This window comes from Hylobates moloch, unplaced genomic scaffold (genome assembly GCF_009828535.3).
Source record: "Hylobates moloch isolate HMO894 unplaced genomic scaffold, HMol_V3 SCAFFOLD_23, whole genome shotgun sequence".
Taxonomy (NCBI): domain Eukaryota; kingdom Metazoa; phylum Chordata; class Mammalia; order Primates; family Hylobatidae; genus Hylobates; species Hylobates moloch.
Window position 1 is genome coordinate 41,069,208 of NW_026652298.1, and position 12,605 is coordinate 41,081,812.

Sequence of the window (12,605 nt, forward strand, 5' to 3'; positions counted from 1 at the left end):
GTGGATGGGTGAGTGGGTGGATGGAGAATGGGAGGTAGGTGGATGGGCAGTTGGGTGGATGGGCAGGTGTATGGAGTATACGTCACCATTGTCCAGCAGGCAGACTTTCCGCTGATCATATGCAGGTGTGAGTCCTAGCCCTGTAGCTCAATGACAACTTCAGGTGATGTGTGTTGAGTAGCTGTTTCTAACCAAACCCTGTGTAAGCACCTGTCCCACCAGCCTCTCCTGTGTTCCTGAGCGCCATTGCCGGGGAGGTGGGCACCATTCTCTCCATTTTGCAGATGGGCTACTGAGGCCAGAGAGGCCAGCAGCTTGTCTAAAGCCATACACACCAGGGGGTTTTTAGGGAGCCAAGTGTCTCACTCCTTTCTCTGTCTGAACCCCTAGACACATGATGCCATGCCTCAGGGTGAACTTTGACCCTTCCTTAACACTCTTTTTCCCCTCAGGGGAAAAGGTACAAGGCATGGGTTTCTAGAGCCAGTCCCCCAGGCCCTCTGACCACCTCTGTCCACCCCCTCCTTTTCTTTTTCCCCCGAGATGGAGTCTCACGCTATCGCCCAGGCTGGAGTGCAGTGGCACGGTCTTGGCTCACTGCAACCTCTACCTCCCGGGTTCAAGCGATTCTCCTGCCTCAGCCCCCCAAGTAGCTGGGACTATAGGCGCCCACCACCATGCCCAGATCATTTTTGTATTTTTAGTAGAGACAGGGTTTCACCATATTGGCTAGGCTGGTCTCGAACTCCTGACCTCATGATCTGCCCACCTTGGCCTCCCAAAGTCCTGGGATTACAGGCGTGAGCTACCCTGCCCAGCCTGTCCACCCCTTCCTTTAGCAAACAAAATCCCTGGGTGACCAGAGTGACCCCAGAAATTGGAGGAGAGCAGAGACCCCGTCTTTGGAGGTGATGTGGAGGGTGTCCAGGCCCACCCTCGTCTCACAGGCGCACGCCCTGTCGAAGGCCAAGTGCCAGAAGTGAAGGTGACGCTGCCCCGTGCTGTCCAGATGCCCAGCAATGCTCAGTACCCGGAAACAGGACCGGCCTCTGCTCTGCGTGGAGCCCACCCGGACAGTCCATCTCAGCCCCCTCTACCCAGGGACCCCCAGGCCCCTGCCCGCATGCAGGAACTGTCCTCTGGGCAGAGCAGCCCCCTCCCCATGAGGGTCTGGCAGGCCCAGGACTCACGTCCAGCAGCTCTTGGACATGGCCTTGCTGCCCGGCCAGGGCTCGTGTCCGTGAACAGAGAATAGTCTGTGTGAGCGGCTCTTTCATCCGTCACTTGGGGCTGCCCGTGTCCCTCTCCAGGACCTCAGTGCCGATTGCAGGAAAGGATGTTGGCACGGCCCCCGGCTGGACAGGCCAGCCATGTTAGGGGCTGCTCCATGGCGAAGCCCACAGCGGTGGTGTCACATGAATGTCACCTGCTCTTCACACTCAACCTAGGAAGGGCTGTTGACTGGAGGCCGACACACCCAGCGAGGCCTCTGATGTCCCTGTCACCCCCTGGGGTGGGAGAGGCCCCTCTTCCAACCTGTCTGGGGCCTTGCCCCTCCCTACAGCCCAGCTCGGGAAACAAATGCTCCTTCCAGCAGCAGAGAGCCGTAGAGCCAGGGCTCCAGGCAGCTTCTGAATCCAGCTCCCGGGCCACAGATCACAGGGATGGGACAGGAGCCTCCCACACGGACACCAGGCAGCGGGACCCCGGGTATGTTCCTTCACCAGCCTCTCCCTCCACCCCCCTAGCTGGGCGGCTCTGATCTGGATGCTTCCTGGTCACGGGTAAATCTGCAGACCCATGAGGAGCTTGAAGCCTCTGAGTGGGAGAACTGGGTCTGCGGGGGGGTTGGGGGGGACCCTTTTTCCCGGTGACGTCTAAGTAACCATGGTGGCAGCAGCTGACGCTGTATGCTGGCCCAGCCTGGCTCCGGGGAGGGCTTCTCCAGGTCCTTTGAGACTCCCCTCCCCTCTCCTTGCCTCTTCTCCCTCTCTTCCCTACACCCCTGCTGCCTGCAGTGTGCAGAGCGCCCCCACCACACTCCGCCGCCATGTCTGTTCCCAAGCTGGGAAGTCACATCCAAAGGACAGAATCACCTGCCCAAGTCCCCTCCACGTCTGAGAACCACCTGCCCAAGTCCCCTCCACATCTGAACATTCATTGCCGTGTCCGGACGCAGAAATTCATACTCGGATTTTGTCCGGCATTCCCGCTCCCTGCCCTGCTCGGAGAGGCAGGACCGCAGGTCTGCCGGCCACAACGGCAGCACCACAGTGCCTGGCACAGAGGGCTGCTGGTCGCGCATACGAAGCACCCGCCGGCCATTATCATTCCGGAGCCGGCCAGAGCCTCCCGGCTGCATCTCATCGGTCATTCAGCAGCCCGTAATGACTTGTCAGTTCCTTGCCCTGCCATTTTCTGTCTAATTAATTCTTTTATTGTGCACCGGATAAAGAAAGACAAAGGCCTCGCCGGCAATAACGATTCATTAAAATGCAGCGCCTTCGCCCGTGCTCCTGGCCCAGCACCAGCCCCGGCTGCTCCGCCCCACTGTGGGCACAGCCGCCTGCGCCCCTTAACCCTTTGTGGAGTCTCCTGGGCTGGGTGCTCGGCCTTTGCCAGGGCCCTGGGGGAGCAGGGCTTATGCAGCCGCCAGCTGCCCTGGGGGAGAAGCCGGGCCTGGGCCTGTCTGGGCGCTGCCAAGGAAGGGGGTCCTGGGCGTCTTATGCTTGTCCGTGGCAGACCTCAGTGGGCCTGGGCCTGGGGATCCTGGACGGTCCCCTGGCCAGGGGGCCAACCTAGGCTGGGGCAAGTCCTCCAGTCCTGGCCGTAGGCCCATGGGGAAGGCGGGGTCCGGGGCAGGCGGGGAAGAGCATCTGCCACACACAGGACCCAGGGTCCTGGGACAAGTCGGCTTGAGATTTGACCAACAAGAGGGGCAGGACCAGCGTGCTGGCCTCAGCCACACCAAGCCCAGCTCAGTTAATCCCTGGGGCAGCTCAGCAGAGCTCTCACCGGCTCGGGGTCACTGGGGAAACTGAGGCACGGGAGGCCACCTGGCAAGCAGCCTGTCCTGCCTTCCTGTGGGGCGGCGGTGTGGACGCCCCAGACACAGCAGGAGGCAGCAGGAGGGGCGCTCACTGGGTCTGGGTCCCGGGGGGCTCGTGAGGCTGGCACTTTCTTCACCAGTTTCACTTTGATTTTCTTGCTGCCAAACCCGCTTTACTTTGCAGATAAGCAAAAGGGTCATCGCGTGGCCCGAGGTGGTAATAATACCACCAACAGCACAAGAGCACGTCAGGCACCTGGGGGGCACTGCTGGGGGAAGGTCCTGATCTCACCAAGTTCCCCAGAGCTCCAGGGTCATTCCCATCGTGCAGGTGAGGAAGCCACCTGCCCCAGAGCCAGTGAGAAGCAGCAGAAGACACAGGGCTTGGCCCCACGCTGCTCTGCTCCAGGACGGCCTTCCTGTGCACCCATGTGCCCCACCCCTCTCCCCTGAGGGCTCCTGCCCCCCTGGGAGCCCCATAGCTCCCACAGCCCATCCTGGAGACAGTCTATGCTTCCTCTAGAACACAGGGGACACCAGAATGAGAGGGGATGCCAGGGACGTTAGATGATGCCTCTGAAGGGCAGACGGGAGGTGGAGGGACAGCCAGCTCCCCCCCCTTCCCTTCCCTTCCCTTCCCTTCCCCCAGCTCTTGGGAATACTGGGCTTCCCTGGTGGTAGGGGGCCCAGGTGGGTCCCTGCAGCTCCCAGGCAGCCGAGGGCCAGTGAGTAATCAGGAGGCCACAGGCCCCTTGTTTGCAGTGGCCTCAGGACTGGGCTGGCAGAGCCAGGCTGTGGGGAGCAGGGGTGGGGCCTCTGGTCCCAGGAGAGAGAAGCAGATGTTGTCACTGGCAGGGCCGGGGCAGCAGGCGATCTGAGCCTCTGGCTTCCATCACCTGCCTGATGCCCCTGCAGTCCTGCAGGAAGGGCCCGGCTGAGGCTTGGGGGCAGCGCTGGGCTGCGTCTCCTTCCCTCGGGGGTGCTTCTTTGCCTGAGAAGAAGGCAAAGAAGCACCCATCTCCTTCATCTGGGGTCTACACTGCCCCGGAGGGATTCAAACCAAGTGCTGGCTTCGCTGCCCGAGACTGGGTCCTGACTGGCGCAGGTCTGCTGTGAGCCCGCTGGAATGTGCCCCTGTGACCGTCCCACAGGTGTCCAGGGCTCGTCTGGAGTCTAGTGGTTGTGGCGTCACCGCCCGGAAGCATGACCCCCAAGCCTCCAGCCACAGCCCCAGCAGGTGTGGAGTAGCTAGAGAGGTCGAGAAAGGTCCTCCGTCCTGGGCTGGGGAGGCAAGACTGGGGTCCAGACAGCAGGCCAGGACCCCGGATCCATGACACCCCGGACTTGATGGTCCTCTGACTATGGCCCAACGCCACAGCAGACCGAGCGGGACCCCAAATCTCACTGCCCAGGAGAGGCGGGAGAGTGGGACCTCAGGCCCCTCCCAGGCAGCTGCTGGGAGGACACAGGCCCTCTTGGGAAGGAACGGCCACGCAGCTGTGAACTCACACCCACACCGATAACCTGCTCCTAAGGCCGCTTCTGTCCCAGGAAGACCAGACGGGCTTTTCCAGCCTATCAGAATCCAGGGTGGATCACCAATGCCATTTCCCCTTTTGGGGCTGAACAGGGCATTCTGTTCAGCTGAGATCAGAGGCAATGCTCTCTGTGGAGGGTGAGGGCGTGGAAAATGAGGAACTGTCCCAGCCGGCCTGTCCTGGGACCCAACGCTCTCAGGAGGACCGGGCGCAGGGAAGCTTGGGCTTGGGGCGAGGCCAGCTTGGAAACGTCGTCTTCAGCCTGGTGTTCTTGGAGGACTTGTCTCCAGCAAAACCCCCAGCAGCGGGAGACCAGGGCAGAGAGTTCTGACCCCTGGGGCACCCACTCCGGCCCCCTCCTCTGTGAAGCACTGGGGGAGGGGGACCGGCACCTGGAGACTCCAGGGCCAGCATCCAGTGCCGAAGGGGGAAGCCATGAGCCCTGCCAGAGGGGGACCCCCAGAGAGGAGGGATGGGAGGGGCAGGGACAAAGGGCGGGGCTGTGCAGGAGGAGGAGGTGTCCGTGGGGGAGGAGGTGTCCGTGTGCCCCTCAGCCGGGCAGGGTGTAGACGCGCCAGGACAGGGTGGCACTCCCTCACCTTCACGAAACTCAGATACTGGAAAACCCACAGGAACACACCCGGGACCCAGGCACACCTGGGACGGGGACATGAGGTTTTCCTCCGCTAGGGCACACACCAGTGAGACGCAGGGCCTGGGACCCCAGGAGTTAACTCGCAGCAGCCCTGCCAAGTCCACACAAAACTGGCAGGGCCTCCCAGCCCCTGGGAACCTGGCAAGCCCCAAAGCGTGTCGCGGGGCAGCCCAGGGGCAGAGCTGGCTTTGCCGGCTAGCCGGACGCTGGGTTCTCCCCATCTGGGGTGTCAATGTGTGAGCTTTGAGGGACGTGTGGGCCTGGACAGCCCTTGGCTGGACGCAGGACGGGATGGGCCCGTTCCGCGGAGGCGACGGGTGTCTGTGAACCTGGCTCTCGGCAGCCCCCTCCCAGCCTCCTCCTCGCCCATGGGGCTTGGCACACCCCATCCCCAAGGAACCGTCATAAATCCGCACAGCCCCTCCCCCTGCTGCTCTTGGCAGGCCCTGGAACGGGATCCCCCCTGTGGGGTGAGGGGCAGGGCGGCCAGGCGGGCAAGGAGATGGGGTGGGTGGCCCCCTACCCAAGCCACCCTGTTAAAATTGTAGATGCAGCTGTCTCTCGAATTTGGGTTCCTGTGAGCAGTGCATCCTCTGCCACCCCCGACCAAGATGCCTTGAAAAGTCTGGTGTCTGCACTCTAGGGGCGGCCCCCAGCCCCGAGACGCCCCTGCACCAGCCTCAGGTGCCCGGGAGACCTGGCAAAGGGACCGGCTGCCCCTCCCTGGCTGTCACTCCCACAGCCATTTTCTCCCTAGAAACTTGCCTCCAACCAGACAGCTCTGCCGGCTCCCGCAGGGCGCTTTCATCCGCTCCCAGCCTGGCTCCGTGCCAAGGCCCGAAAGATGCCGTCGACTTCCTGGCGTTGCACAGCCACCCAGAAACCAGCTCTGAGATTCGCCTGGGAGGAAAAACACAGCCCCAAATCGGGCCCATCCAGACCCATTTTGCCTACCAAGGAGGGCCTCCAGGAAGGAAGACGAGGAGCTCGGTTCCCAGAGGCCGCGACGGGATTCGCGAAGGGCACGACTGTTTCCCCTCCGACAGAAGCCTGCTGACGCCTCGCGGCACGACGGGCTGCCCCTTCCGCTCGGGGGTCCAGGTGGGCTCGTGGCCGCCCTCCTTGCCGCCCGGCGTGGAGGGCACTGGGGTGAGGCCGGCGGCCGCGTGGCACAGCCTGATCCTGCCTTTGCTGGACACCTCTGCCCCGGGAGCCCCAGGCTCACACAAAGCAACACACAAAATGCAGCCCACATCCATAAAAAGCACTTTGTTTAATTTTATCAAATCAATCTGTACAAAAGTTAGCGTTGCTTGGTCAGAAAGGAGCGAAGGCAGCAGGCGAGTGAGGGTGCGTCCTCCGAACGCGGTGCCGAGGGAGACGCTGCATAAAACGGGTCTGCGGCGCTCCCCACCCCCACCCCCAGAGAAATAGAAGCAGAGACAGTATCTTTTTTTCTACAAAAAAGTAGGAAAAGTAGAAAAAGTACAAAGAAGCGACTTCTCGGGTGTGTTTAAATTTACAAAGTTTAAAGGCACAAGGTTCCGTGAAGTAGGCGCTATTGTATGCTCTACGCTCAGCACACAAGGGAAGCAGTGCAGGTCAATCAGGTATTACTCGCCTAGAACTAAGGCCCTAACGACGTTTAGTGGAGAAGGTTTAGTTTCACAGCTTGGTAGGTGGCACTGGCGCCTGCGAGCCAAGATCACTTCTGAAGCCACCACTTCCCAGGAATTCCTGTGTCCTGTGTCCTACCATGTGGCACAGTCGTGGGCAAGGATCCAGGAATTCCTGTGTCCTATGTGTCCTACCACGTGGCATAGTCGGGCACAGGGACGGAGTCCTGCTTCCCAAACTCCAAACTGGTACTGGGGCACCCCAACCTGATCAGAGGTATCACAAGGCAGATCCCTTCTCCTCCCTCGGGTTTCCGGCTGCCAAGCTCCAGGCATGAGGGGCCCAGTCCTCCAGGGACCTTGGGACATCCGGGCCCTCCAGGGCAGCCTCCCATAAGCCGAGCAACGTGATGCCGGCCAACAGCGGCAACCCCACCTCCTGCCTGCCCTCAAGGGAAGCTTCCCAGCTTCCGTTTTGTCTTAAATTCTACTCTTTGCCCGAATTACCTCGTTAATTAAAGATAAAATAATACAGAACATAAATACATCTTTAACAGCTTTCAAAAGAAACACATTTAAGCTTCAAAAATAAAAATTATCAAAAACATAAAAATAAAAGAGAGATGTGTTAATCACAGCCAGACTGCGCGGGCGCACTCTGTCAGCCAAGAGACGCCTCAGATCTGACAGGCGGGTCCCGGAAATGCTCCAGCAGACGCGTCCCAGAGGGTGTGCGGGCAGACACCCCGAATCCCGGACAGCCCGTGCAGCCGTTGTCGAGGGAATGTGGCCGTGAGTGCAGGGGCTTTCAGCGCCAAGGCCAGCCTGGACCTCAGGGCCTGGACCTCACAGCGCCCTGCAAGGCCCCTGCCACCCCCTCCTTTGGTCCTTGGGCTGTGCTGCCGTTTCTCCTCTACCGAGATGCAAACCGAAGGAAGGTGTTGGTGCTGCCAGTCCTCACAGAAGAGGGACCAAACGGCAGCCCTTCTTTGTGGAATAATCCCGCCACCTCAAAAAGAAAGAGAGAAGGGAGAGGGAGCTGGTCTGTCGTCGGCGGAGGCGTGGCCATCTGGAGGCCGAGGGCCACGGGCGGCAAGCATGTTTCCCTGCAGACTTCAGCAGGCACTTGATGGCGCTCAGCCACCGGGGCCCCTCCCGCCCTGGCCACGCACACTGGGCCGGGACAAGGCTGCCCCCTGACGCCCGCGAGTCCCTCCCCACAGCCGGGCCCTCAGGGCCTGGTCAGGGTGGTGTACACCGGCTGGTCCCAGTGACTGGTGGGGCTGTGGGCGGGCGGCAGGGCCAGGCCGTTGAGCAGGGGCGAGGCATAGGGCCGACGCGGCGAGTGGAAGCAGGGGTACTGGTAGAGGCCGGGTGCGTAGCCGGGGTAGGCGCCATAGTAGCTGGAGGCCTGCAGGTCGCCGTAGTCGCCCTGTGCGCCGGTGAAGGGGCCGGTGGGGGCGGCCGGGGTGGCGCTGGCCTGGCCGCTGCAGGAACCGTAGTCGGGCGAGCCTCGGGGCTGGTCGCCGTAGTGGCCTGGGCTCGGCTGCTCTGTCTTGATGTGTGGGCGCGGGGGACCCGTCTCGGTGGGCGACGCGGAGGCCGACGGGGCACTCTTGTGGGCCCACACGGGGGACGCCCCGGCGTGGAAGTAGGCGCCCCCGTAGGCCTGGCCGGGCTCGGGTGGGGCAGGGCCGCCCAGGGGCAGGTACTGGTCGAACTCGTGGACGTCGAAGGCGTCCATGGTGCCCATGACCTCGCTGCTGAGCTCCGAGATGTCCACGTTGCTGAAGTCGATGTTCTGGCGCCCGCTGTCCGCCGGCCGGCGTCCCTCCAGCTTCAGCTCCGGCTTGGCGCCCGCCTGCTGCAGCTCCGTCTTGGGGGTGGTGGGCGGGGTGGGCGGCCCGTGGGTCTGCCCTGGGGACAGGAGAGCAGGCCTCAGGGATGAATGCCCCTTCTGTGGGGCGGTGGGGCCGGCCAGGCTGGACGGGGAGGGACGCCCGCACTAACTGCCAGGGGGATCAACGGCTTTTTGTTTCTTTACATTTCCCAGAAATTCCAGCAAAGTCAGACCTAGACCTCACTCCTCGGCCGAGAAAATTCCGTGAAGCGCTGTGCTATGGGAAGATCCGAGGCCCCTCCCAGAGACCAAGGTGGGGGGAAGAAGCCGACAGGCCCAGCCTGGCCAGAGCTGGCGTTTACAGGGCGCTGGGGGACCACACAGACCCTGTTCCCCCCGGGCCGGCCAAGCACTCTGAGGCTGGCGGGCGTCAGCCAGCCTGACCGAGGCCCCGGCAGGACTCCACCCTGTCAGTCTGGCCCTGAAGCTGGGGCTGCCGAGCGCCGTGTGGGCAGCGGCTCCGTGTGGGAAGAGGAGCCCGCATTGGACTGAGTCTTGCTGAAAACACCACCTCTCGGGGTCCCCGCCAAGCAAAGCTGTCAGCCCCTCAGCACTCAAGGCGGCTAAGCAGGTCCCTCGTGCACCAAAAACAGGGGCGGCCGGGGCCTTGGGAGCTTTTTCAGGGAACCCGGCGAAGGCCTGGTTCTCTCAAGGGCGCCTGCCCCCCTCCACCATCATGCACCCGTCTCAGCCAGAAACCCCACAGCTGCCTCCCGTACCAGGGACCCTCAGAGATGCCGGGGGCCTGGAGCCCACCTGTGTGGTCGCCATGGTGGTGCGCATCTCCAAGCCCTGCTTCAGCCTTGTACACGGCACCACCGACAGGGTGGGGTCCCAGCTCCGCGCCGGAGTCCGAGTCGCTGTGGCCGGCTTTGGCGCTCTTCCTGCGCCGTGGCTGGTACTTGTAGTCCGGGTGGTCCTTCTTGTGCTGCACTCGAAGGCGCTCTGCCTCCTCCACGAAGGGCCGCTTCTCGCTCTCGCTCAGCAAGCTGCAGCACAGGGCAGAGGCAGGGATGGCCACGGTGCCCACTGTGCCCTCGGCGCAGGCACACACCACAGGGGGCACCGGCAGCGGAGGCCGGGGCCGGGAGGCTCTGACCAGGGAAACCCGCCTGCCGTGCGCTCCGGGGCCTCCTGTGGCACCAGGCAGTACACTCCTCTGGGAGAACCAGCCGGCGCCTGTTTGGGGAGGTTGGTATGCTTACGACAGCCAAAGAAGAACAAGCCCCACGCCTCCCATCTTCCTCCTTCTACTTCCCCCCATTCCAGGCCTGCTGTTCCCTCCCTCTGAGGCTAACGGAGGCGGGGGAGGCGGGCAGGACCCAGCCGGCGGTGGACAAAAGCGAGGCTTCCCGGGAACGGTGCCGACCTTCGGCGGGCAGCTGGGCTGCTGTCCCTCCATTCCCAGACACCCAGAAGCCCTGGCAGGGCCCAGGCACCCGTCCTCACTGAGCCTCAGGACACATTCCCTGGGACTCTTCTCGAAGCTCACCTCCAACCGCCTGTGGGGCAGGACTTGGGGGAGCAGGGGTCTGCAGTCCACAGCGCCCCGTGGCTGAACCCTAGATCCAGACAGAAGGCAGGAGATGCAAATACGCAAGCTCCAAGCTCCCTTCTTCCAGGTGAGGAGCAGGATACGGGAACCAGAGCCCCAAACCAAGAGAACCATTTTAAACCAAGCAGAGGACACTTGGTGGGGGCGGCCTGTCCTGAGCGGCAAGTTCTTCACACTGCAGTCCCGATTTCTGGAAAACCGACCGGCCCCACCACGCCAAGGCGTGCACACGGTGCACCCTGTCATCTCCACTCCTGCCTCTCTGCTTCGGGCCGAGGGTGGCCAGGAGAGGGAGAAACTGCGGAGAGGGTACTCGTAGGCAAACCTGCTGCCCACCCATCAGCCTGCCCCACTCCCTCCCCATGGGTGGTCCAGGAGCCGGAGGAGCTGAGCGCTTTCTAAGCAGGGGGCACCTCCAGAGAGCCGCATGCAACTGGCTCTCGTCCCGGGCGGGCCTCCCGGGGCTGGGGCCACTCGCAGCAGCTGGAGGGCACGTCGGGGTGCCAGCCATGGCCCTCCGCAGGGTGTTCCCCGCCAGCAGAACTGGCTCCGGAGCGCACCCGCCACGAGGGTGCACACCCCAGGCGCTGCCCTCCGCGGATCCCGACTCCCATACCTTGCGCCGGACCCCGGCTGGCCAGAGGATTTTTCCACGGGGACCCGCCCTGACACTCGCCCGGGGTGCAGAGCCCGGAGCCTGCGTGTGGCCGCCACCTCCGCGAGCTCTGCGCCCTCCAGGCCCCCGCTCGCAGTCCGAGACCAGGGGCGGCCAAGGTCCCGAATCCCGCCCCCGGGGCGCCAGCACTCACCGCCACAGCTTGCCCAACGTCTTGCTGAGCTCGGCGTTGTGCAGGTGCGGGTACTGGTCGGCCAGCTTGCGGCGCGCCGCCTGCGCCCACACCATGAAGGCGTTCATGGGCCTCTTCACGTGCGGCTTGGCTTTGAGCGCGCCGCCGCCGCCGCCGCGCACCGGCATGGGCACCAGGCTCCAGTCGTAGCCCTTGAGCACCTGCGACACGGCGTCGCGGATGCAGGCCGGGAAGCGCTCGTCCGCCGCCTCCGCAGGGTCGCCCCGGGCGCCCCCCACCGCGCCCCCCGCGCGGCCCAGGCCCTCGGAGCCGGCAGGAGACGGCGGCGCGTCCGAGTCCGAGTCCTCCACGTGCGACATGGAGCTGGCGGTGCCGGACGGGCTGCAGGGCGGCTGGGAGCGGGCCTCACTCATGTCCAGCATCGAGGCCGCGCGCGGAGGGGCGCGCACAGGAGACGCGCACCGGGGCCGGCGCCCGGGGCTGCCCTGCGGCCGCTCCGGGACCCGAGGTCGCCGCGCGGTGGCCCCGACCCTCGCCCCTGCCGCCGTCGCCGCCGCCGCCACCGCCGCCGACGCTCGGTTCCCGCTCCGGGACCCGCAACAAGTTTCTTTAAGCTGCGGCCCCGCGGCCCCGCCCCGCGCCCGGCTACCCATTGGCGGAGCGCGCCCCGATCCCCCGGAGGCGGAGCCCGGCCGGCCCCCCCCCCCCCCCCCCCCCATAAAGAAAGCTCCGCAGCTCTCGCCGCGCCCCCGCCTGCCCCGCCCGGCGCCGCACCACGTGGGCCCGGCGCCCCACGCCTGGAGCTCCCCTCTCCGGAGCCCCGGGAAGGGAAGCGGAGCAGGGAGGCCGGGTGGGCGCAGGGGGGTCTCCGGCGCTTCCTCTCTTCTGCGGGCGCCGCGCGGCTCCTGGGAGTCCGCCCCCCCGTCCTGACGCTCAGCTAGGAAGCGGGTCCTCGGGTCCCTCCCCCGACACACACACACACACACACACACACACACACACACACACACACAGCCCGTCTCGCGCCCGAGGTCTCGCCCACAGGCCGGTGGCGCGGGGTCAGCTGCTGCCTGCGGTCCAGGACAGGGTCGGTTCCGCCGCGCAGCGCCCAGGCCCAGCTCATCCAGAGTCTGCGGGCAGCGCACGTCCAGGTAACGCGCGCCACGGGGCCGCGGCTCGGAGCTGGGGGATCCCGGGCCGCCCTCCCCATACGGGTGCGAGCGTGGAGAGCGCGGGCGGAGGCGCGGTCCCGGGGGCCGGGCAGCTGGAGGGGGCGGGGGCGCTGGGCGGGGCCTGCGCTGACCCCGGCGCTGAGTCCCTGGGGCCGCCGGGCGGATGGCGTGGCCGGACGCGGGGGCCCCGGGCCTTCCGGGCGTGACCCGGGGCTCGGGGGCGGGGAGGCCCCTCCGGCGGGGCGTCCTTGGGTGGTCCGGCAGAGGCGGAGGCCGCTCCGAGCCTGTGAGCCCTGGGCTCCTGCGGAGGC

General features: G+C 64.8%; 1 protein-coding gene across 1 annotated transcript; it reads right to left on the reverse strand.

Moving 5' to 3' along the window:
* Positions 1 to 6,496: 6,496 nt before the first annotated feature.
* Positions 6,497 to 11,779, reverse strand: SOX8 (SRY-box transcription factor 8). Its single transcript, XM_032144882.2, has 3 exons — positions 11,123 to 11,779; positions 9,515 to 9,747; positions 6,497 to 8,775 (listed from the first exon to the last, which is right to left on the reverse strand). Exons 1-3 carry the CDS (start codon positions 11,773 to 11,775, stop codon positions 8,090 to 8,092), a joined length of 1,572 nt encoding a protein of 523 aa, XP_032000773.1. The 5' UTR covers positions 11,776 to 11,779; the 3' UTR covers positions 6,497 to 8,089.
* Positions 11,780 to 12,605: the final 826 nt, after the last annotated feature.